The following is a 26581-nucleotide window of genomic DNA, read 5'->3' on the forward strand; positions in this document are numbered from 1 at the left end:
AAACTCTGAAATGGCAATTATGTGCTTGACATTTTTACTAGCAAATCAGATGTCATTAAAAAATATCCAAACCCTTTTAAAAAAAGCTCTATGTAGATCTAGATCCCTAGTTAAAACCATTAGAGACTTCCAGTGGATGAATTCATAATGCAAGACATACAGCTGGGCTAAAATAGCGACTAAAATGGCTAGGCAACTTTGACAGAAGGGAAAATAAATTCACATAGTCCCATGGTTCTAAGATATTCCATGGGCCTGTAGATGATAATAAATGTTAGAAGATGCGGGACCACTCATTAAAGTTTGACTAAATATAGTTTGGTTGCACAGCCAGGATGGGGGGGGAGGGGGAGGAATCAAGTGTTAAGAGATACTAAGATTTTGATCTCATTGCTCTTTTTTTCTGAGTTGGCAACTTGGAAGAACAATAGCTCTCTCTTCTTATAAAATGTTTGATAGTTTACAATTACAGCAAAAAAGAATGTCTCCTGTTTTCAGAGCCAAGCAAAAAATTGGTATCTACACATCCCTGGCCCAAATTATATCCTTAGATAGTTAAGAATATAACTGGAAAGAACAAAGCTCGTTTCTCATTTCAATATTAGTACCTAGTATTGGCAGCGTGGTGTCATCCCAAATCACCTAAAAGTTCACCCTTTAAAATGAGGGCTTGATATCACACCATGGTACATTTTACAACACATGCTCTGACCAGAATTGCCTATGACAAAATAAAAATGTGATGGATATGAAAAGACAAGGTGTAGTAGCAAGTTATTTCTGATTATGCCATCTCATTTGACACTGAAATATGAAGAAAACATTGACTGCTCTTAATTGTCTTGAAACAACTCCTCTGTTGAATATCTCATTTATTTTGTGCACTAGAGCAACAGCAGGACTCACAAAGACTATGGGTGTGTGAAAGGCTGATTTTCCACCACTAAAGCCAGGTTGGGCTCAGGACGGGTGTGCGAGCTGTCACAAAACAAGGAGCGTGGCTCTCAGGCAGGTGACAAGAAAGAAGTAATGGGAAGTTAAGTGCCTTACTGTGGTAGGAAGGACACGACGAGGGAGGGCAAGTTCTCAGGGCTGAGCGCAGTGACCGGCTCTGCGACTTCCCTGTCCCCCCAGGAGCGGCTGTCCGGGCTCAGGCACAGTGCTGCCGGGCCCTGGGTCAGGCAGCCAGGGAGGGATATTTGCATAAAAACCACCTCCACCGCCTTCCATGAGGACTCCAAGAAGCAGAGCACGCTAAGCAGAGGCAGCCCCAACCTTCCTCTTGAATGTCTCCACTTGCCCAGAGCAGAATTTGGGATTTAGTGGGCACTGGGTCTATGCGTTTTCTAACGCTCATGAGTACTTGCTAAAATTCAAAGAGTAGCAGTAAACACACACAAAAAATCCTTTTCCTTCTTTTTTTTTTTTCCCTGGCTAGAAAAACATGGCCTTTCTCCACAACACAGATGTTGCCACAAGTACTGCTTTGTCACTGGAGACTAGTCTGTTGCACACACAGTTGGGGGAGTTGCACATAGGGACCACAGGAAATATCCATCAAGCATTTCACAGGAAAGCAGCTAACATGAACATTTTAAGTACTGCATTAGCGGCTGATTACTTTCAAAATGTAGGGTTTGACCTTTGTAGCCCTCAGTGCTTACTTTAGGGATCATTTTGCTCCCCACACCACTCCATTGAATTTGTGATCAGCAAAAGCACTCGAACTGCGGCTCCCTTGAAACAGAAAGAGAAGTTTGCAATGAAGGCCCTGAGATGCTGGAACACGCTTCCATTTCATTGTCTGTCAGGCTCATTGTTTGTCACCTGTCTAGACATTTAAAAAGCTCGCCATTCTTGCTCCCAGTGAAGCAGAAGAATAAAAGGTGACATGAGGTGGTATCTCACAACACATTTACCTATTGCTGTTCAGTATTGGTGGGGAGGACTATATGAATTGCAGCATTTGTACTGTAGAAAACAAATAGGTTGTAATGCATTATTTCTTAATTTCTAATTGTGCTAAAACCAGGTGATACACAAAGAACATAAAAGGATAAATTTGACAAGATAATAACTTGGCCTGATGATTACCTATTGAAGATTATCTTAGTACAAGGAAAATCTAAACTCTCAAGTAGGCAAATTCTTTAATACTGAAGAATGTGTTTTCAAGTGCTCTAAGTTTTACTTTATTAATGGTTATTAGTGCAAGATGTACCTCTAAGGACAAATCAGAACAAGTATTCAACAGAAGGATTAATCTTCCATGTTCTGGAGTTACATGCATACAATACGTACTTCAGATTACCCCAAAAGTATACTGTCAGACTTATTCTTTTCCCAAAGTTACCAAAGGTTTTGTTAATAATTAACAAAAAAAAAAATCCTTTCCCATTTAATAGTAGCAATATTAATAAAGCCTATTATTTTTAAGGGAGTCATTCTATCTTGTATAAAAGTCCATCATTCTAATTAAAGTAGTTACAAACATGACACTGAGCAAATCACTGAAGCTTATGAAACTTGCCTGAAAGAAATAAAGTAATATTTGCAGAGCGTGCAATAGGCTAAGAAAAAGAATTTTGTAATTCATTTTAAATAAAAAGCTAAAGTTTTAGAGCATTGTTTGAGACTGCAGCCTCAAATGAAGTTGATCTACTTGTAAAAAGACATCTATACGTCTTGGTTTTGTTCATAGCTCTACATTAACAAATACATACACAGTAAAGAATGGAGCTCTACCTTGAGGTTTTGTAAGATCATTATTTAGACAGTACAGATGTTAGGGAAAAGGAGGTAGCATTATCCCCATTTCACAGCTGGGGAAACGAACACAGAAGAATTAAGCAGAATGTCTTATATTTTACAGACTTCTGAGCCTGACAGGCGAGTTCACAACGATCTCCAGAGTCCCATTTTATTCCTCTACAAAAAAACCCAAAACAATCTAAAACACAAAAGAAGAAAAGCTCTTAAAATTCTATTTAAAAAAAAGCAGCTGTCCTTATACCTGAAGTGCCAGTTTCACTGCATTCAAGATAAAATGTAACCACAAAAGCCACCACACATCTTGTGTGAATAACGCCAGCACGATTTGCATCAGAAGTGCAGCACTCAATCACTATTAATACGGTGTTCTAGGCCCATTGCCACTGCTTAAAAATCATATTAAGGCTGTGATGTTCATTTTTATTCTTTTTAAGTAAACAGACAAGCCATATTTCCTTGTTTCTCCAAGCCATAAAATAGGAGTATTCAAAATTAAATGAAATAAAGTACCGGCAGCTGGCCCTTGAAAACCTGTAAGGTAAAGTTAATGTACAATACAAACTCAGACACCAGCAGCCTTGAGCAAAGATGACAGCTTTCTCAGAATGACACTTGACTCTTTCTGTGCAAAAAATTTCAAAAAGCTCAGCCAGAACTGCAACAGGAAGAAGAAAGAGGCCAAGGAGAGTTTTCTAAAATTACCCTATTAAGGAGACAAATGTTGAAACTAAATGGAGGTAAACAGATTGCTGATCTCTATTTTATTATGTTTGCTACTTTCATTTCTCTGAGAAATTCAGGACAAATCACTGAAATTACTTAAACAATTCAAACCTCACTGCAATAATTTTAAGGTTAGTAAAAAGAGCTAACAGAGAATCTTATTTATTTTAAATTACTTTGTTTCAAAGTGAAATCAAAGAGGTCCAACACTAATCTGAAATGCTTTATCACAGTGGGATAGCTGTATCCCATTGAAAATCACCTTGGGCAAGTTAATGGCATCTTTGCAACTTAAAACATAGTTTATTGCACTTCTTTGCACTGTCTTTGACTAATACGCTTAATTCTAACATTCTTATCACCATACTACATTACTTGAGAAAACAAGGCCCTATCTTTCTAGCTGTCAATCTTTTACGCTCTGTCTTTTTTTGCTCAAAGAGTTCTATACGTGTAGTTAAATTACCTCCATGACTCTTTGGCTTTGTATAACACACTATTATGAATGGTGGGACACGTGCGATATAGGCAAGACTTAATTTTAGTAAAATTATCCAGCTTCCCTTCAGCCAGGCAGACATTTTGTACCCTAACTCCTAAGCCATCAAACAGGACAGTTCACCAATGGAATGCAGTATTTCTTATAAAGAATGCTTGGTCATATCTGCTCATTTACTTTGAACAAAATGATATACAAAGCAGCGCTAAGAGATTTCAGCTCCCGCTTGTGAATGATGAAAGCCATCCAGAGCTCTCCTCAATCAAGCAGCAAACTAGCACTTCAACATGTCAGCCTCCTGCAACTCCTCCCTGCCTCCTACTAATCAAGGATTAGGAAACCCACAGAAAAGACAAAACCCAGAAACAACAGAGGGAAAAACAAATCCACTGGCACAATGACCCACAGCAATGCATCAAGAATAAAACAGTTTACCCGCTCCTACAGTTTTACCCCGCCAAACTTTTTTTCTGTCCTTCCTCCTCTCCTTTGGTTCATTTCTTTCTTCACTTGCCATAAGGATTAATATGGGTAGTTTCAGCTGAAAGATATACCCTCCTCAGGCACGTGGTTACCAAGCAAAAGTAATTTTTTTTCTTCAAGGGCATATCTGGGGAGTAAACAAGCTGTGTGGGTACCAGTGAAGGAAAAGTAAAGAAAACGCATGTCAGAGAATAAAGTAGATAAAGAAAAAAGCAATTAAAACTTTAATTCTTCTGTCTTCATGCCTTCTAACAGAGGAAAAGTAATCCTGACTGAAAATTGTTTGGACCACTCTTCTCACAAATGCCACATCACCTTACACCATAACATTGAACTCCGTCGGTCATAGCAGATATCTGGAGACCTGTTCACAGGCACCCGCAAGATAAGTTTCTTCAAAAGGGGTTACAGCTTGCTTTGGGCTAGTGAGGGAACCACAGCCTTGGGAAAAAAGTCAGGGTCTTGTGGGAGATCCCCATATGGCACTGGCCGTTCCAACCAACTTTGTCAGCTTTGGTAGATCCATACTCATACTTGCTAGCAATGGGTTTTGTGTTGTTTTTTTTTTTTTCTTCCTGCAACCTGAGAATGGTTTTGAGATACACCCTTATTGCCCTCCTAGCTAGTTTTTGCTGTCTCTTTTCCTTTGCATGGAGTCATACAGAGAGATGAATGCAGTGGACTTTCTTGAAAGCTGTCAAAACAGTTCTGAATCCTTGAGGCAAGTCAAAGCGATTCACAGTAGGGAATAGCAAGATAGAGGAAGATCCAACGCAGAAAGGCTATGATATAATTTATCAATAAGAAATGTGACTCTAATTACAAAGCAGAGAGAATTTTGTCATACTGGGTCAAGAATTCAAGCAGTAAGAGCTAGAAACAATGGCTTGTGATCGACGCTTAGAGGTTTTCCTTTTGGAGGAGGGTCTAAAGATTATTTGGGTCCCACCACAACCTATGCTATGCTGTGAAGAAAGATGTTATACAGGCTTTTACATTTTGTTTAGGGGAAATTTCAAATTTTTGTTAGTTTGATCTGTTTTTTACTGAATACTGAAAACAAGGGGGGAGGAAAATCTTATTTGCTGTAAGTAAAATACTGATAGAATACTGTAAGAAATCCTTTATTGACTATTTTTTCCTTTATAGAATATAGACATACAGGCTAAGATAAACTCCAGAAAAAGTGCACAAGTCATTAATTATTAAAATTACAAATAGCAAAAATAGAATAATCAGAACTAATAATTATTAACATCAAATTATGTATGTTAGAAATAGTAATGGTTTGAGATGATCAAATTCCTAAGTGTCTACTTCTCTCTGAGCCTCTATGCTCATCTTCAGATGTGATTACAGACGTTAGATACAGAATTTTTCAAAGCTCCCTAAGAAAGATGCGTAATTTTTACAGAAGCTTTCCCTACCTCCTCAGACTCAGGATGCTGTTTGCAGTCTCCCCAAAGCATTTATATCTATCTCCATTTGCTCAAAACCAATGATTTGTGACACTTTCTCAAGGTTTGCAATCTCAATTGGAAGAAAACATGGTGCTGATGTATCACCAGGCTAGCAACACCAGTTGACATTTCAAGCAACATCACTGCATAGTATTATCATTTTCCTTTATTGAACTGGGTGAAAAAATGAGCAACCTATTCTCAAAAGAAAGGTAAGTTATAGAAGCATTGTATGAGAAAGATAGAGACAGGACACCCTTATCTGCATTCCATGTGGCACCTAATGGTGCAGGAAAGATTTCAATTTAGCAAATTACTAAGTCACTTTAATAATTTCTTTATGGTTTGGGTTTTGTGAATAATAAATGATCTAGATGGAAACAGAAGATCATTAGCAACTGTTAGACTATAACTTTGTCATCAGTCTGAAATGAAATTATTCTGTTAACAGTTATATTTTCTTCATGAAGATTGCATATGATGTTCATAAACATGGTAATTTTACAGTCTGACCCCTCAACCAAAAAAGTTTGGTTGAAGTAAAGTTCAAGAATGTTATAGGTATAAGCAATAGCAAAGCTTGAAGTCTAGAAAAAATAGAGAGCAAGCTGTGCTACTACAGCAAATCGGAATGATAATAAACTCAACAGCACAATTTTAGAAATACACACCACTTAAGATCAGTTAAAACAGTTCTTTTCAAAAGAGCAACTATAATGTATCTAGTATATCTAATTCAAGAATGACTTTATTTAGATGCTCTACCCATATACAAGCATCCAAAATATTAACTTTATGCAATTATTGTATATGGAGAAAAAAACTCTTTATAATTCAAAACTAACATGCAATCTTTTCCTTTTCAGAAATCACATAGGGAATCCAAATCAAAAACTATCACATTAACCAATTATATATGTACATAGAAAATTAAATATTTTCAAGTGTTTTGTGTTATTAAAGACATTATATAAATTTACAGGTTTTTAGAATAAGTACAACTTCTATTCAAACAGGAATGAGCTATACATGTTAGAATACTTTGTTAAAGATTGGACCCAGAGAGGCCTTTTGCCGCATCTACTAGAAGCGGGGGGAGGGGGGAAGTAAACCCAGGACAAATTCAGATTTAATTCAACTGAAATACTCTGAATTAAATAATTCCAATGAGTACTCCAGTATGGAAAAAAAAATAATTAAAAACTTTCTTATGTTATAACAAAATCACTTTATTTTAAAAAGTTTTCATTCATCAAAAGCAGTATTTTAATGTAAAATGTAGAAGTGTCAAACAGAATCCCCAAAAGCATTACTGGGGTTTGGAATATTATTTTCTTGACCTTTCCAAAATAATTTTAAGCTTCTCTGGAAAAAAAATTTGTATCTTATTTTTCTGAAGTCACCAGCTCAACTATGGACCCCACTATTCAAGTATTTATCTGTTGATAAATAGCAACAAAATAAAAGCAATTTCAAAGTAGCTGCCTTGCAAGTGTTCAGGGATAATAGCTGGACAATTCATCCATAAAATTAAGCCAACAATTGCACCATAAGTTTCTTGACAGATTTCTTATACCTGAAAATATCAACTAAACATGATTCTTCCTTAGTCCAATAACAGAAAGCTATATTACACAATGATTTCTTAACTTATCTGATTGTGCAGTATTTATCTGCACTGTGCTTTAAGGTGTGGGCCATCTCTTTTAGCATAACCAAGAGTTGCCTGAAGAAGTTAATTTTAATATTATGATAGTGATTTAATACCTTAATGTCACTTAAGAACCTTGACGTATATGCAAAAATCAACATATTTCACCACAATTTGAAGGGCTGTGCTTTGCAGAATAACACCTGAATGAAATTCTCTGTGTGTTTATAATGCTACCTTTAACATAGGGTTATAATGAGTTACTTTCTTAGGCTTGTCACAGTGAAAACCCGCTCCTCCACACCTCAGCTTTTGCAAAATACCATCCAGCTGGTGTGGATTTCAAGCAACATGAAGATGAAAAAAAAAGAGATCACTTTCTGGATAAGTTACCAGACTTTTGTTTGTTTGTGTGTTTGGTTTTGGTTTTGTTTGTATGTGCGTGGGGGGTGTGTGTGTGTGTGTGTTTTTCAGCTGAAAGCTCAGGCTCCTCTACCTGTGAGTTGTCTTCTGTACTTCTTTATGTTACAGAATCACAGAATCACAGAATTTTCAGAGTTGGAAGGGACCTCTAGAGATCACCTAGTCCCACTCCCCTGCTAAAGCAGGATTGCCCAGAGCACATTACTCAGGACTGCATCCAGGCGGGTCTTGAAAATCTCCAGGGAAGGGGACTCCACAACCTCCCTGGGCAGCCTGTGCCAGTACTCTGTCACCCTCACCGTAAAGAAGTGTTTCCGTGTATTTGAACGGAACTTCCTGTGTTCTAACTTGTGCCCATTGCCCCTCGTCCTGTCACTGGGAACCATTGAAAAAATGTTATGTTATTTTTACTTTTTACAAGATGGGAATAGGAGATACTTTTCACCTATTTTTTAAGGACTCAAAACTGAGACACCCTCTTTCTTTTAATTCAAACATAGATATTAAAAAAAAATCTCAAAACTAAAAACCATAGGTATTCACCTGCACAGAATTTCAAATTAAGTCCTAAGTAGTCTTCTGAGCCTCATATTCTTGATAGAACTTGATTGCTGTAAGGGCAAGTTGTTGTTTTTTTGTTTTTTTTGTTTGTTTGTTTGTTTTGTTTTGTTTTGTTTTTTGTTTTGTTTTGTTTTTAACTAAAAACACCCTCTATTGTACCTGTTATTATTGTTCCACTACACCATGGGTCTGCTCAAATCTCTTTTCCCACAGCCCAAGCTTTCTTCAGTCAAAGGGTAGGATTCTCCCATAGGCAAGGAAAGCATTTTCTCTGAGACATGTCTGTAAATGAGACGTTTCAACTCAGGAACTATAAAGAAGGAAACTTTAGAAATTGGCCAGCTACCTCAATGTCTAGAGTCTTAACATCAAAACAGAGGGCAACCACATTACTGAAGAGTGTGCTGCTCCACATGGATGCTGCTCCCTTCCCTTCCCTTCCCTTCCCTTCCCTTCCCTTCCCTTCCCTTCCCTTCCCTTCCCTTCCCTTCCCTTCCCTTCCCTTCCCTTCCCTTCCCTTCCCTTCCCTTCCCTTCCCTTCCCTTCCCTTCCCTTCCCTTCCCTTCCCTTCCCTTCCCTTCCCTTCCCTTCCCTTCCCTTCCCTTCCCTTCCCTTCCCTTCCCTTCCCTTCCCTTCCCTTCCCTTCCCTTCCCTTCCCTTCCCTTCCCTTCCCTTCCCTTCCCTTCCCTTCCCTTCCCTTCCCTTCCCCACCCTGCCCCTTCAGTGAATATTTTTAATGTATTTTTGAGATATGTTTACGAGGATAAGGTGTCCAAAAACAGTGCACAAGATTTATCAGAGGCCTGTAGCGAAAACATTTGCAAACTAGGAGATCTATTGCCTATCTGATAAGCTCAGTTTTCAAAGAAAACAAACAAACAAAAAAATCTCACCTCATCAGTTTTATATCAAATTACTGTTCTACTCAAGTTTTACTTTCATAGACTGAGAGATGTGCACAAGTGAGTTACAGAAATAAAAGATGAGAACATCGCAATAGAAACAAAACATAATAAAAATGTGATAGTGGGTAAATGAACAGACAGATAAAGGAATAACAGATAAAGGAATCTAGAACTAATAGAGGTAATGGACTTTGTTTCACTTCAGATGTGTTTTGGATTCCATAGAGTTTCTGCTAATTTAAAAAGAAACTTGTAGAGAAGTGAAAGCGCAAGGTGCTAGAATTATGGGTGGCCACAGAAGGTGAACTTCTATGAATGTATTTGGAGGCAGGAGTTAATAAACTGCCTGGTGCAAATTCGGCATAGTGCTGTTCCAGATATGGTGAACAGTCAATCACAGAGATTTACTACTAGACCAAAAATGAAGAAAAAGGTGAAAAAGAGACCATGAAAGAAGAGTGGATACAAGGGACAGAAATCCCGTAAACGCAGAGTCTAAGACCATAATTAGTGAGAAATTGAGAGCAAGGTGGAAATACTTGAGAATCTATTGAAGGGAAGCAGCATGAAAATAAAAGTGATTTTAACCGCAATGCAGTGATCAGTCTGGAAAATGGCAAAATGAAGGTGGAAATGAGAACATTATAGAAATAACAACAGCTGTGGGACTTAGAAGAGGATACAAGCCACTGGCCTAAGTGGGAGAATTTATAACAGAAGACGTACTGGGATTTGAAAGAAACTATGGCAGCGATGGTAAGAGGAATGAGACAATGCCATCAGAATACAAATGTGAACACTCGTCACAGTGAGATTTTCCATACTTTCAGCACGAACAGCAAAAGAGGCCAAATAGATTGGAAAGTTGGGAAGTGAAGAGATCAAGTAGCAGGCTTAAACAAACAAAAGAGAATACTTTTCCCTCAAAGCACGTAATTCAATTCAGAAACTTGTTGCCACAGGTAATTGTGAAAGCTAGGATGATAAATGTTTTGAAGTGGGACTGGACAAGCAGGTGGAAGATAAATACATTACAATCCAAAGGAAAGGTGCAGTGGGACCTTTGGTCTTACACATTGTAGGAGATCTTCTGTTTGAAAGTACATTTCAAAATATTAACGAGGATGTAACTTGGTCTTTCAGTTGCCTTTGGTTGCAAAAAATAGCTTGTCTGAGAAAAAAATACAAAATAATTGAGAGGCTGAAGCCAAGCGAATACGTTATACCACTTTTTATTCTCCAGAGATACTGAGTTACTGGCTCAATTACCGTCTACTGTATGTATAACTGAGGCAGTAAGAACTGCGTTGACCATCCACAGCTCTGATTCATGTTAATTTCCATATTGCTTTGACAGATAGTTGATACGCGACACATTATAGCTCTGAATATTTCAATTAATTGAATGTGTGTCTTTAGATTGGCAAATCAGGATATTTCACCAAGGCACTTCATTTCCAATAGGTCTGCAAATTATCAAGTGCTGCTGCTTCCATTAAGATTTCCCAGTGATGTGGACTTCTGTCACCCACTCAATATGATGTTGAACTAAGTCTTCAGCAGTGACATCCAGAGGTTATGAACTACTGCTACATACATAACAGCTGTGTCTTCAGTCTGATGATGATGGACCACCTCCTTTCTCATCTCCAGCTAAATCAATGCAGTTATCACCTAAGCTTTGCAAGTAGAATCTATGTTTTTGGGTTGAGCATCGTGAGTTTGACAGTTAGCTCTGCTTACTGATGATTAATGACTAGTATTTGGACAAAGGTAAACAAAAATTCTTAATAAATTGGAAGAGAGGGAAAACTGCCTGGGGCCCATTACCAAAGAAAGGGCGCAATATATCTAGCCAGAATGTGTACTTCTGAAGCACTAAGCTCGCCAATTAGAATACTGAAATGACAACAGCTACAGGCATTAAAGCTTGTGCCTTTGTTACTGCATGAGACAAATGTTTGAGCAAACTACATGTCTTGCCTTTGTACTGATGCCTATAAACTCTGACTTTGTGCCCACCTTCCTGCTTCATGAAGTGTTTTCTTGACATTTATTATTAATAATAAAAGTTAAGAAAAATGAGAGTAGCAGGCGTATTGATTCAACAAAGCAGCAGGAGCATATTTAATAGCCCATGCCTTTTACCTGATTCAAATATATTCAATTTCTCTGAAGTTTGATTTCTTTAATTACACTACAAATCTAAAAAGACATTTTATGTTATCAGATACTAATTATATTAGACAGTTTGCCATTCATCTGCTTACAACAATATTTATTTCCAATGTCATCACTTAACATCAAAACAGTATTACCTCATCATTTACAGTGGAAAAAATACTACTTTTCCCTATAATTTTCTGTGTAGGTTGGTCCAGTTAAAGACATGAGACACTCTTTGCTTTGTTTGTATAATTAATATGTATAAATACTTTCCTTACCCTTAATCCTTAATTATGATAAAATATAACTTCTATTTTTAGGCAAGCTTCTTTCTATGCTCAAGCTGCCTAAATCTCTTCTGAGTTAGGAAGATAACTTCAGAAACGGAGAGAATTAGTAGACTGAGTCTCACTGAGAGGGGGATTTCATCGGGGGAAAAAGGAATAGAAGCCAGATGAAACTTTTGCAACCTTAATAAACAGAAAGACAGAAAATCTCTTGAAGTGGAAGTGAAAAAAGGTAGAGGAAATCACAGTATGGACAAGAAAAGAAAAAGCTCTGAATCATTACACGCCTCTTCCTCTGCAGAGGATACCTTCCATTGACATCCCCTGCCTTCTCACACAAGCTCTCCTGGAAAAACTGAATCAGTAATAGTATCTCTCTATACTTGGACATGCGATTATCATTCTTCATCTCTGCAACTCCTCTGGACTCGAGAGTTTTGAAAAAATTAGTTGTTTAACAACTGTGGAGATGGACTTCCAGAGGCTCCATTAAGGCAGAGGTTACTACCACTCAGGACACTTAGGCCTTACTCCTTAGTGATCTCGTAGGTCACTTTTCCTAGACCTTACTGCCTTGACTTGCAACTTAAAAGAATCTCTTGTGAAGAGATTCTCTTCTCAGGCAGATCCCTCTCCTCTCCCACATCTTTGTGAACGTACCTCCCCTTATGTTAAATCTGGCCTGTACTTGTATTAGAAACCTAACACTCAAGGTGAGAAGGAATACTTATATGTTAAATCAGCTCTAATGAAGGAGTAGGACAAAAAAAATTTACATCAACACATTAGGCATAGCGAAGGGATAAGAAATCAAAGGATATATTTAGGAAGATATAGAAAAAAATACATCCTCTATTACATAGAAGAATGATTCTCATAAAATGATAAAAGATAGGTTTGCTAGCCCCCAGAGAGAGAGAATATTGTATAATTTTGGGAGGATTATGTTTCACTAGAGACATTTGTGAGTGCAATGAGCTAAATTAAGGGATAAGACTGCCTAAATTGATCTACACAACTGATTGTACTACACTTGATAAAATAATTGTGTCAGTTTCTTCTGTACGTAAAATAAACTTAACAACTCTGAAATGCAGTAAGTTGTTAAGCACTAAACATCATCACATACTCTGTCACACTACTCTCATTGTTTCAGAAACCTCAGAAGCACCTGACATTTACCTTCTCTAGTTTTAACACTGGAATTGCAGAAATGCAATTAGGAATACTGTGGTACTCATAACAGAAAAGGTCAGCAATGTGCAAGCTAAACCTGATAACATGCTTTACGTGCTGCCAAACATAACAGAATGCCATCCTGATAATGAATGATTTTACAGACTGCCATGTAGTCGTTGCGAGATAATCAGATCAACAGGGGGCATGCCACTATGCAAAAGACACAGGAGATGGTGAAATATTCTTTGATAGAGGTATATTGCAAAGTCACCAGTGATGGAAAAATCTGCCATTATAGAAGTCCATGTTTTCAGAAATAGTCACATAAATAAATTGGGCAGAAAGCACAAACAACAGAAGTTTCAATATTTGGTAAGCGCAGAAGCCATTACCTTATCAAAGGCAGCGTGTACTTGGTGCCTGCAGCCAACAACCAATACAACATCACCTCTGGGATGTAAAAGACATTTTTTTTTTTTTTTTGTAGTAATCAGTGTAAGTAGAGGTTAGAGGGTTTAGTTTTTCTGTTTGTCTCTAATAAAGAAATACTCACGCAGCTGTACAGGCTCTGTGTTCCTCATGCAAAGACTTCCTCCTTACTTGTGCCACTAATCCTACATAAACTAATAGTGATCTTTAAGAAAAATGAAAAGTAACCTAAGGGGTTCTTTTGGTAAATGACATTTCATCAACAGTGCCAAAAAATATCTCATTACTGAAAGCTGAAAGTAGCACTTATCAAAAGTTTTCTGCCACGTACCTAAAGGCAGGTTAAACCTTCAGCGAAAAACATTTTTGAGAGATTGCAAACACCAAAAAAACATGTATTTGTTATACCTGAATTAATCACAAGCAAATAAAATCTATATAGTTCCCACGTTTATTTACAGACTATAATTTGTATTAGACTGTTTCATTTTATTTTGTCATTTTTATAAGAAGTTGCATTTTTTCTAAAACATTAGAGAAAAAAAAGGACCATCATGAACTACAGTGAAACTTTCACCCCTATTTTCACTTAGGTTAAAATTCAAATTACAGAAATCATAATTTTCCAGGAATTATCACATACATATCAGTGATAAGAGAACATTACATTTTGAGGCTGCTAGGTCCATATAGCAAAGATGCTAAACGCTAACTTTGTATTATAGTTTCTCCTATACTCGTGTTATATTAATCTATTTCATGTTTAAAGTAAAAACCTGCTATTCTTTTCACGTGCCACATACTGTCACCTAATTGATTAAGGAAAACAAATCAATTGTAGTTTAATGTGAATCTTCCTATTTTTCAGTTTTACTAGAAGTAGTAACATGAATTTAGGACATGACATATTTTTGAAGATTGACTGTAACGATAGGCCAGACGATGATCAGCTTACTTGTATAAACTGATTTTTCTCAGTAGCAGGCTACAATTTGTGTGAAGAAAGGTATCTGATATCCTGTCTTTGGTGGTCTATAAAAACCAAAAACCCCAACACCCAAATACCTGTCTGTCTGGTATTTTCATATTTCCCTCCGCATATCATTTTGTAACCAGCTTTATCTGAACAGTGTGTGCCTGAGGCAAGTATTTATAAAACAGTACTGACATACTGCAAAACAGTTTTACAGGTGCTTGCTTTGCAAAAAGTTCACAACATAAGCGAATATATTTTGTTTAAACTGTATGAAGAGAGGCATGCCAATAAAAGGAAGCAAACATTCTGCCCACAACTAGATGATAGCATCAGTAAAAGTGCAATTATACTTCCAGCTTTTTCTTGCTATTCTTTTGGTAATGATCATAAACAACCGAACGTATTTTCCTGAAATGCTACATATACATAACATGCACCAAAAAACTAACCAGAACACACTCACCATGGACTATCAGGACATATTCTGTGCTGTTTCGGCCAATGGGATTTTTTGCTTCACATCGGTATGTGCCATTGTCTGTTTTGTTTAGGAAGCTGATGCTCAGGACCCTGCCGTTGACAACCATTCTCTCTGGATCTGGTAGTTCTCCACCATCCTTTGTCCACAGTACTGGTTCTGGCCTGTTGGATACAAAGCAATGCATTTAGTCAGATACATGAAGCATGTATATGCAACATGTACACCAAACACGGGAGCAGCAGAAACTTAGGAATAGTAACCTGCCAGCAAAGAATATTCAATGATCGTTTGAGTTACTGGATATAATGAACTGTCACTGTTTCAACTTCACCATCCCAGATGGGAAACACAAAAGAAAGTGAAAGAATAAGCAGGGAAAAGAAGAGAAATAAAAAAGGAAACAGAACGGAACTGGAACAGGCCAAGATCTTCCCTAAACTAAAACCTAGTGCTCGCAAGGTTTCAGGGCCCACCATTCGGCAAGACGCTTGGCAAGCTAAGCGATAACAGCTTTGCATTTGTGTGATGAGCAATACGGTCCTGTGTGGCTGACAGCCATCAGAAATCATGCAAGCAGGCTGAGGTAGGTGTAAGGGGTTTGTAAATGGATTCTAAAATTATTTAAGCTATTCACATTCACAAGTGCACTTGCACACACTAAGTGTTTTTTCTGAAGCAGGCATCTCAATCTCAAAGTTGTACATCTTACACACAATCTAAATTTGTTTCTGTGGCTGCATTGTGTCACAGCCCATCCCCTTTTCCACCCTTTCGGCATCCTTCCCTGAAATAATTGCTTGCTACACATGTTATCACAAGCAATATAAGATTTGACTTAAAATCCTGGATTTCCTTCTTTTGTGAAACCTTTCCTCTTGTGCCTCATGAACTCACATCAAAGGCTGACAACACACACCCCACCCCCCACCCCCCTGAGACAAGTTAAGGGCACCACAGAGAAGGGAACGAGGGAACTGACTGTCTTGCAGATTCCCATATCCCTTCCCATTGGCAAGTGATACCTAACTCTTTCCTAAAGACTCTCAAGAAGCTCCACAGTTCACGAGATCTGCCTAACAGACAGCAGGATGTATTTATTGCTGGTATGCGGTCTTGACTTCCACATAACAAGATCTACTTTTTAAATTTACATGAGGGAAATCATCAAAAAGAAAGGTCCGTGACTGGGAATGAAAAGTTGGATTACTGAATCCTGACTATCTCACAAACAGATGGAGCATCTCCAGTCCTTAGATACTAGTCCCAAAAGCAACATATATACAGCCTGGGGATTCACTGCTAAATTACTTGTATCTGGTAGCTTTGTACACTATAACCCAAATATCAATCCCTTTCTTTTGGGGTATACTACTTAAGTAATTTCAGTCAGAAGCAGTTCTAGATTTGCACATTTATTTGGTAGGCGAATGTTACATTATATTTTCCTGTTGAAGTATGCAGTTGCATGACTAAGTAATAAAACAAAATATAAAGCGCTGTTATAAAATCAGCAGATGCCAAATTAGTCATTAGTCTTACTCAAGAAATACTTAATTTCATTAATTTAAGGATGTGTTTAAAGCCTATTAAATATAATAAGTGTTAAGAGTAAGAATTAAACCTAAGGAGAGACATTTTGCCAAAATGTGGCCTCAGGCACAGAAAAATAGTCCTAATGACTGCAATGACACGATTTTTTCTGAAGTTAGGTAAGACACATAAACAAAGTGAATTTTTCTGAAGTGCACTTACAGCTATATAATTTATATTACTTTTTGAAGTAAAAACACAATAACATGTTTCTCCTGAAAGACAACAAAGTTTTATACATATTTTAGTAATATTTGGATGACACCTTGTTAAATCATTGTTGAACTTGTTACCCAGACTGGGTATTCCCTGAAGTTATGATATTTTTAGGAAATCATATACTCAGGGAATATAACAAGATTCACATAATATGAAACCAAGGATTAAGAACTGTCGGAGTAATGGGCCTCACTTATACCTTACCATAAACATGTCTCAATACTCTTCCTAAGTGAACTCTCAGCAACTGGTATCTAAATACACACGACACACGGTATACACACTTCCTTTCTGCTTAATTTGAGCAGGGACTCTAGCTGTCCATGCTGTTGCAGAAACATTGCCCTACAGAGTTCACAACATTAAGGTGTGATTTGCTTTGATATGTTAAGGTGGATTTGTTCAATTTTCTAGCAAACTCGACATTGTTCCCCATTTACCAGCTTACTGTGAATCTGTAATCCCAGGAGTGGAAACTCTGAAGCACTTCTGCTACAATGTGCACCATTACCTTCATAAATGGCATGTTAAAGCAACCTCTGTGCAGTGGTAATTTATCGAACTTACTTTTTAAATTGAAATTAGATGGCGTATCCTAGGGGAAAACCCATAGGATAACAAATAACTATGAAATGGAGCCTTAGATATAAATTATTCAGGCAGCTTTGTCACATTGTAATATACCAACTCTAGTCTTACACAGAGTGGTTAGCTATGGTTGCAAAAATGATGGTGGCAGAAAAATCATGGCTTAGAGAGAGACGGATCTACATCTGGGTGTCAGGGAAGCTGCTAATTAACAGTGAATATTAAGCTACCCTGTGCCGGCTCAGTGGCAGCAGCAGAGCAATCCCTGGGCAGCTGGCCCACGGTCAACACATCATGGTGGCCGGGCACAGCTCTCTCTCCGCCTCACCGCTCTCAGGGAGGATGGTGCCTAAAGCAGTAACGCTGTCACAGCCACAAAATCAAATTTTGCCTGCACTGCTGGGAAGCTTTGAGACACTCTGGTCTAAACAATTCATTAGTTGGGCAGAAGCGAGCTAAGAACACGACATGTCCATGCAGCCAGGCCAGCATACCGCTGCAGTCGGTGACAAGGCTGTTTAAGGAAAGCTCATGAGTGGGGCCAGTTTCTGTGGTCCATTTTCCCTGTACTCTGCCATCATCCACAATCATTCTACCGGGGATGTTGGAGGGCCCATCTCTTGATCTCTTTTGCACCTACTTAGTATTTAGACCTGTTGCCTACGAATGTCTCTAATATCTTTTTGAATCCGCTTATACTGTCTCAACCCAGCCTCCTGTGGCAATGAATTCTGGCAGTTCCCCACCTGCTGTGCAAAAACATATTTACTTTTATCTGTCTTGCACTGATCTTCTACAAGTAGCAATGAATATCGCAGGGTATGGTGAGTAACACTTCTGCATATTAGAAACTTGTTGAAAGTTACAATAGCCTTGTACTTAGTAGGCCTCTCTCTCCCTCTTTCTCTGTTTGTTTGAATTTGATACCTTCTGACATAATTGGCAGGGAAAGAAAAATTCACAAGAAAAAAGGGTAAAGGAACCATACATTTAGAGCATATTGCCTCTTCCTTGATAATTGCTTTAGCACTTTCATTGCCCAAAGCACAAAGGCAGCTGAAACACTGATGGGGAAGCTTTCCTTCTGTGACACAAGGCACAGAGAACTGTAAATTGCCCACAGTTCATCCTGTTGAAATACGTTCCTGGGTGCAGATCCAGACAGAGGTTCTTTCTCTTACCTAACATTTTGAAAGGGGTCTGGTTCAACTGGGGATTGTTTAGGTTTGACGTTCTAAAACACCCAGCAAATATGCACACCCCTAATATTGCACATTTTTCTCTACTGCATACATCTCCAATATTGCAGAATTTCATCTTTTCTTCACATAATAAAGAGTTGCCATAATGCTATTGACTGCTGTGTGGACTGGAACAAACAGGGTATCCCTGTGCCTCGCATCTGTGCTTACTTCAAGTTGAATCACACTTACCAGTTTAGTCCCCATTTTTCTCAGACAATCCTGAAAACATATAGCACAACAGCTATAAAGTCGGAATGAGCACTGTGGCCACTAATGCAATTGCACATCACTATCTTCACACATTTCATGGCACAAACGAGCTCACTGACCTAAAAGGAGCATGCAGCCTGCTAGTACCAATGCAGTCACCCAAGGAACAAGTCTTTCCTCCCCCTTTTTTTTTTTCCCCTCCCATCTTGGTTGAGAGGTTTATCCTATATTAAACCTATATCCTGGTTTAATGCCTCTCATGTGGATGCGGTTAAGTGGAAATAAGCTGTGCTACCACTGAGACCCTCATTGGGTTGAAGGAGATAGCAGAGCTGAACCACCAAAATGCTGTTTTCTTGCCCAAAACGCTGCTCTGCTTCTGGCTTACCTATTCTAATTTGCTCCCAGCGTGACACCTTTTAAGACAAAAACAAACAAATTAAGCATGCTGTACTGAAGAAATTCTTTCAACGACACAGCTCAAATGTGACAGCCCGTGCTATTTCTTTGGCTCGTACGTATTGCTTTTATTGATATGGCTTTGCACACAGCTGCCCACAGTGGCACTATCAGGACTGCATTAACCTGAAAGAAGACAGAGATACTAACGACAAGCATACAAAAACCCCTTAATTATGACCAATGACTTCTCTGCCAGCCCCCCAAAAGAAATTTGAACAATATACTCTCACTGAGGAACTCCTAAATGGGCTTAGATGTTGGTATAATTTATGTTAAATCCTAGTAGAAAGGCCCAGAAGCTTTCAGTAACTGACTTACAAAAGGGAAATGATTTTTGGTATAAATGAATGATTTTGTTAACTGTCTTCATGTTAACCTCAAAACTTGACATAAAAAGCAACAGAATTTGGTATTCTTTCCCAAACTGAAATGGGATTGCAACAAGGATATCAAAAAAATGGTATCATGTTCCAGAGTGATTCAAGTTTCATACTGTGGAACAGGAGTTTTCTTGCAAGTAACTTAACAAAGAATTTGCAAATAAAGCGAAATTATTTTCTAATCTTGAAGCTAAGAAACCTTTTCTTCCAAAACAAGTCTACAAGAAAGCTAAGGACACACTGGAATGTGTTGGGGGAAAAAAAAGTTTTAAAAACACGGTCAGGTTTGATTAGAAAAGGACACTTAGCCACAGGCTTACCTTTTCAACAAGTGTTTATGTAACATGAAAGTCAACAGTTAATATTTAAGTCCACATTAATAATTTTTATAATCTAGGCCTTTAAAAGTCATACAGTAGTATTTTAAAACAAGTTCATTAATTTTCCATCCTTAATCAAAGGACTGTGATGTTTCAGTGCTTTCGTATAATCCTCCTTTCTAGTGATATCTTTAAATCTAACCATTATATTTATCTTAATTTAGCCTTCATTTAAAAATGATACACAGATCTATTGTATCACCTCTTGTTTCTGAACAAAGGGAATTTAAGCAATGCAATCCATTCTCATCTGAAAGTTCTTGGCTCTATTCATTTTTGCGGCCCTTTTCTGATTTTTGTGTACAGAAAGGTCATGTACAAAGTGTTCTTCATTGAGACCTTAGTAAACAACACTCAGATAACTTGCTGGCCCATAATACTAGCACAGACTAACCTTTTAATTTCCTTAAGATCACACTCAAAAAGACCCCAAAACAACAACAACAACAAAAAAGACAGTGCTGGCTTTTTATACACTCAGTCTCACTGAGGATATTATCATACATCTAGGTATGTAAGCATCCTGTCAAAATTTTGTAGTCAATGTGGATAAAAATAAGAAAGATGGAAGAAGGATTTGTGCAACACTAACAAGACAAGTAAATTCATTATTTTGAGTATGGCCCACTTGAACATTTCCTTTTACTTCTCCAAACAGGGGCACACTCTTATTCTCTGAAGTCCATAACAACATAATCTAGTGGAAACGCTCAAATGAGTAATGGAAAAGGTATCACCACATTTATCAGAGCATTTCTTGTCGAAATCCTGGTGCAATGTTAAAAGTCATCAAAGGAAATGATTGCTTCATTAATTTGAAACTTACAGAGTTTCTCTGTATTGAAAATCTGGAATTTTAGCTTTGCAGTTAATCATCCAGTTGAAAGTTTAAATCCTGAGGGAACTTCTTGTTTATATAAAGTCTCAGTCTGATGAGTCATATTGGGATGAGCTGGTTTGGGAGCATTTCATCTATCAAAAACATCAATATCCACAGTCACTAGCCTTTCATAAAAGGCTTGGATAGATGGTTTTTATTTTATGAGATAAGAACTCTCTCTGATTTTGTAGTTCTGCAAAGCTTGAGTAACCTTCACAGAGTGTTTTTCTCCCCAGAAGAATTAGTCAAGAATATCCTAAGTACCTTTTATGAAGTCTCTTATTTTAAGAAAGAAGCTTTGAACATCTGAATTGACTATTATATTTGTCTACACTTTTCTCTTTTAAGCATCTCAGCAGACATAACATAGCCTAAGAACATTTATGATGCCCTATACCAATGTTTTTAAAATGGTTAAGAATTAAATTACCAATATATGTTAAAAATGAGGTGGCAACAAAATATAGATTTCTACTTTTTGTACCATAAAAATTTGACAGGAATCCACAGCTATAAAGACAACAGGAACAACAAGAAATGTTGGCGACAGTTGCAGTGTATTATAACTTTGCAAAAGTTGCTTAAATGATAAACGTAGGTAATTCTCTTTTCTTCTGTATGCCCCTCTCATCAGGCTCATAATACACTCCACTTTATACTTTAATATCTTTAGAGTCTAGGACTCCCTTTGACCTAAGGCTTTCAGTCCTTAACACAGATGTATTACGCTGCTGGTCTCTGTCTGGATAGCTTTTTCCCAGTTGATCACTAACCCATTCTATTAACTTCTTTGCAACTATCGACCTGTACTTTTTTCCCTATGCCTTTTGTGCCTTTTTTGTGGGTTCCCCCTGCTTAACTGTTTCCTTTATGTTAGTTATTCTCAAGAAGGCAAGGCAATATCAAATATATATCTGAAAAGTGCATAATCCATATATATCTATGTTTGCATATACAAAGTTTCTTACCTAATTTCAGTATTATTCACAATCTTCCTGAAGAAGTATAAAAAAAGTGCTGTGAATAACATTTTGGAGATTGGCTTTCTCGTAGTCATGAGACAGATCAACAAGAGAACTTGTGTGAAATCAGAAGATACCTTATCGGTGAATTGCATCAGAAATATCCCTTGTATTCTACTATTGTAAGCAGCAGGGAGGCTAGAGGTGGTCAAAAAGATTGTCTCCAAAAAACCCCCAAACCTTTGTGATGGAGATACCAAAGGCATGTAGTCCAGAGTTTGATTGAAAGACACTAGAAATCCATTGTCACATGGCAATGAAGGCAGATGTGAGGGAGTCCCCTGAGCTTGTTCATGAAGTACCATCCTCCCTAAGGTAAGTTTAATGCCAGAGGAAAAAGAGGACCCTGAACTGGTGCGCTCATTGCTGTGGGTGATCCACTGTCTTCCCAGAAGTGAAAAAAATAGTTCAGAGAACTATAATTCATTATCAATAGTCAATATGTATGTGTTGGAGAAGCAGTTCTGTCAGGGTTAGTTTGGTTGTGCCAGCACCTCCAGCCCTTCAGCTTTGAAGGAAATGCAAAATCAGAGCTCACAAATGTGCAATATTGGTGATGGGTCAAAGCCAGAAAAAGCTTTGTCATGATATTGTGCAATACATCAAAACTGAGGTCAAGTCAGCAGATTTTCTCAATAGTGGAATACATAGGAACCCATCACTGTAGTGTGCGATAACACAGTTACTTATTTAAGTGATTTCTTATGTCCCCAATACCACTGCATGCAAACGGCCGACAGAATAAATGCAGTGAGACATGAAATCAAACTGTGCACAGTTGGTTGCTAACGCCATTTATCACCCCAAGTACCTCTAACTATTCAGAGTCAGGAAAACACTTACCTGAAGATGCATCTTTTAAAAACTGTTCCTGTTATAAAGATTTCTAAGAAAATACTATACGCCTTCAGATTACATGTTTTATGTTGCCTGTTTCAGCAGTGCTGCTCTTAATGTGATTCATTTCTTTTAAGGCTTTTATCTGAACGTCTTATCTGCTCTCCTATACTCTGTCAGAAGGAATCTCCCTTTAGTCTTAGTGTTATTAAACTCACCTTGCAGTGAAATTACCATTGCATGTCATAAAAATGACATGCTAACCTCTTACAAATGTCACCTGTCTTTAAAGAATGCAGAAAAACTGTTTTGCCTTACATTTTTAGTAAGTTCTGAAGGAGACCTCTGCTAAAAGTTCCTCTGTGTGGTCATAATAAACTAGAAAGAATAAAAGTCATGCTAAGCAAGATTGTCCTCTTGATACAGAAGAGAAATACGGTCTATTTTGTATTTCTCAACTTTATTGATCATTTATTTCCCCTCTGCCCTCTCCTATTAGAAGCTACTTGGTATGAGGTTAGGCTTGACTGCCAAATGAGCCAGAAAGAAGACAGGTCTGGCTGCAAGAGTTCCTACTTCCCTTACAGCCCCCTATTACTTAGGCCAACACCGTTAGCAGAGGTACTACCAAATCCTGATCTACCTTTCCATTCTGACAGACAGCTAAATCTTGTTTTAATAATGGAAGGTTTGCAGAGATGCTCAGAAAGTCAGCTTTTCTAATTGGTATTAATAACTTCAAATCCATATAACAATTTATTTGCTGAATTGTATCCTATAAATTGAAAAGCTTATAATTTTTTTTTTCTGAGTAACATGAGAAAACCTATTATCTTCAATTTACGTAAGAACTAGAAACCTTTTTGCAAAGTTCATAGCCCCTACAAATCACGTGGATCTCCTGTAGAGTGAACAAATTCAGATTCTATGTCTTAAAGAGCTTGATTACTCTTAAATGGAAATTAACTGTAAACTTCTGAACTATTGACAAAAGGTCTTGGCTGTGTGCCAGTGTGTAAAGATAGATCAGGACTGACAGGCATCTGCTATTGCTTAAGGCTTACAGTTCATGCTGACTATTTAAATTATTCAGCCTGTGTTTTTAAGTAATCTTTCTATTTTCTACTTTTTTTTCTATCTTTCAGCAGTTACCACTTCTGTAAAGCATTTTCCTTTGAATATGCCATATTGAGAAACTGTTCCAAAAGGTATTGCACCATATAGTATGCTTTATTGCCCGAGTCTAGAATTTCCATGCCACAACAGCTCAGATTATACATTAAAATACAAAAATATAGCCATCCAAATCTAGTATACGTTCTGGAGTGGAGCCCTTTCCGATTCATACAAACAATGATATTTTTGTCCATTGATCAGTGAATTACACCGTTCATGCCTGAGTCAAGAATTAATCCAGCACTACCATAATGTCTTGAGAGTACTGAAATGAATAAACACTGAGTGTGACTATACAAAAATACTTAAAAAAGGAATATTAAGGTTTCACTCAATATACTTTTTCTTAGTACTTAACAACAGACCACACAGAATACTTTCTGCTCTTAAGTATTAAACTTGGAATCATATTTAAGCCCACTTTGAGGCTCAGTATCACTAAGTAAAAAAGTCCTTCAGTTTATGTCATAGTTGCCTTCTTCAGCTACCATTTTTGTAGTAATGCAATAATGTTTTATATCACTCCAATACATAAAACATATTTTCCAATAGCAAGTTCTAGCAAAAGCACATCTATGAAGTATTCTAAATATCCAATCTTTTCAACCTAGTGTAGGTTCAGACATCTGTGTTTCAGGATAAGCTGTAGCAAAATATTTTTAACTCTCACGGAAGTACAAAATATATTTCAGTTTTTATAGCTGTTTTAAGAATGGTTAATTGCTTACTGATTGCCAGTCTTATTTTGGTGCAATGAAATCTTTGAACGATTTCAGACTTCATTTCCAAGTTTGTGCTTTAAAACAAGAAAATAAATTCAAATAATATTCATCTAAGGCCCTCTAGTTTTACTACTTGCATATAAAAAAAGAATTAAAAAATACTTCCAGTTTTATTCTTTTGATGAACAATACTCTCATGTTTGAGTTTCACTATAAGACCTCAGAAAACCTTCATTTCTTCATTTTGGTTTGTCCTGGTTTGAGCAACACAGGACTAATTTTTCTTTCAGTAATTTTACTTTGCAGTAAAGCCTTTTCTAATGCTTGGGAAAACCACATTTTTAAAAGACTCTAGAGTCTGAATTTGTGAAAATATTTCCGTTATAGCCACCTATGGCATGCACGTTTCAAGGTCTCAGTGTTTTTGAGCTTGGCAGGTGCAGGGATGAGGAGGACCGAGACCCGGGCACTTGACTCGAGCGGGCCAACAGGATTATTTCATAGCATGAACGTCACATTCAATATAAATTCAGAAGTTTGCTGTGAAGTTAGATCTCTCTCCCTTGATGGCTGACATCCTGAGAACTCCATGTCCCGGTGCCGGACCCCTGAGGTCTCGCCTTCCTCCCGAAGCCATAGCACTCGCAGTGTCCCACATTTGCTGTCCACTGCTGGGAGTGCACAGCTGCCTACTGCTAGCATTGGCTCAGTACAATCCTTGTTTATTTTATACTGGTATTGGGATCAATATTGGTCCTTTAGTATTACTAATGTTAATTTTTTAGTCTTATCCCATTAAATCTCTTTATATTTCAACCCTCAGGTTTCCTTGTTTTTCCTGATTCCCCTTCCCAGGTGGGGAGATGTCATCAGGTGAGAGAATAATTGTTTGAACAACAATAAATTGTTGTGGGTTCCTCAAACCATAACACGTTTCTACTTTTAAACCAATTTACTGTGGTACTGAACATTTCCCCAAGTATACACCCAGTACTCTTCCAGGCTTGACACTTTTTCTATAGGCATACTTTTGGTTTTTATCCAAAATGGTTTTCAAGTTTTTGTTTTTTTGAGATCTGAACTCTTCAGATGACTTGTAAAATTTCCTACAGTCTTTAAGTGTTTTATTGTTGTTATTCTTGGAATCCAACCAATTTGCTAATTTCTCTAATGGAACTTCTTCATGAGATTAAGTGGTAGATCTTGTGGCTAATTTTCTTCAAGAAAATCAAATCTTATTGTCTTCAGTAATAGATTTTTTCCTTCCTTTTTTCCTCTTGATATTTAAAACTGACCACAATGTTCCTTAAACTTGCTGGGCTCTGCCAATATTTTGATATGGCTGTACTTGTGGGTTGAGCTCCTAAATTCAAAATTGCATTCTTTTTGAAGAGTCAGACTAGTACCATAGGAATGGTTGCACTTTACATTAAACGTGTATGATGTATATAGCCCATACGAACACAATTTTTAGGAGGATGCTGCCATTTTCCGTTCTACAGCAGCTTTTGTTCACACACTGATGGGACACTGCCAGTACCAGTAGGGTTTTTAGGCCAGTCTTAAAAAGAAAAAAAGAAAGGGGGGGGGGGGGAGGTGTTGTACACCTGTGACTCTCTTCCACTAGAGCTGTGTGCTCCATGTTGCATATACACAGATGTTCACAGTGAAAAAAAGAAGAATCTTGTGCTTAAACCCTCCGCCTTCTTGATACAAATTAAGATTACAGACATTGCCACTGCGATGTGCTAATTTTAATGGGCTTTCATAGCAGAGAACAGTAAGCGCCTTCTGCTAGCTGGTCTACATAGTGCCTATTCTATAAGCTCAGCTTCTGGTTTTCCATTTTGCCCAAATCTCTCCCACAGTTGTCATA

General features: G+C 37.6%; 1 protein-coding gene across 2 annotated transcripts in view; it reads right to left on the reverse strand.

Annotated features, from left to right (window-relative positions):
- Positions 1-26581, reverse strand: part of CADM2 (cell adhesion molecule 2) — a gene marked incomplete at both ends in the record, with an annotated part of 685963 nt that overhangs the window by 47552 nt on the left and 611830 nt on the right. For both annotated transcript variants that reach the window (XM_082484364.1, XM_082484365.1), the window contains one exon: positions 14978-15156. In XM_082484364.1, the coding sequence (XP_082340490.1) occupies positions 14978-15156 (179 nt within the window). The remainder of the gene's footprint in view (positions 1-14977; positions 15157-26581) is intronic.

The sequence above is a fragment of the Vanellus vanellus genome (genome assembly GCF_965231255.1).
Source record: "Vanellus vanellus genome assembly, chromosome: 1".
NCBI lineage: Eukaryota > Metazoa > Chordata > Aves > Charadriiformes > Charadriidae > Vanellus > Vanellus vanellus.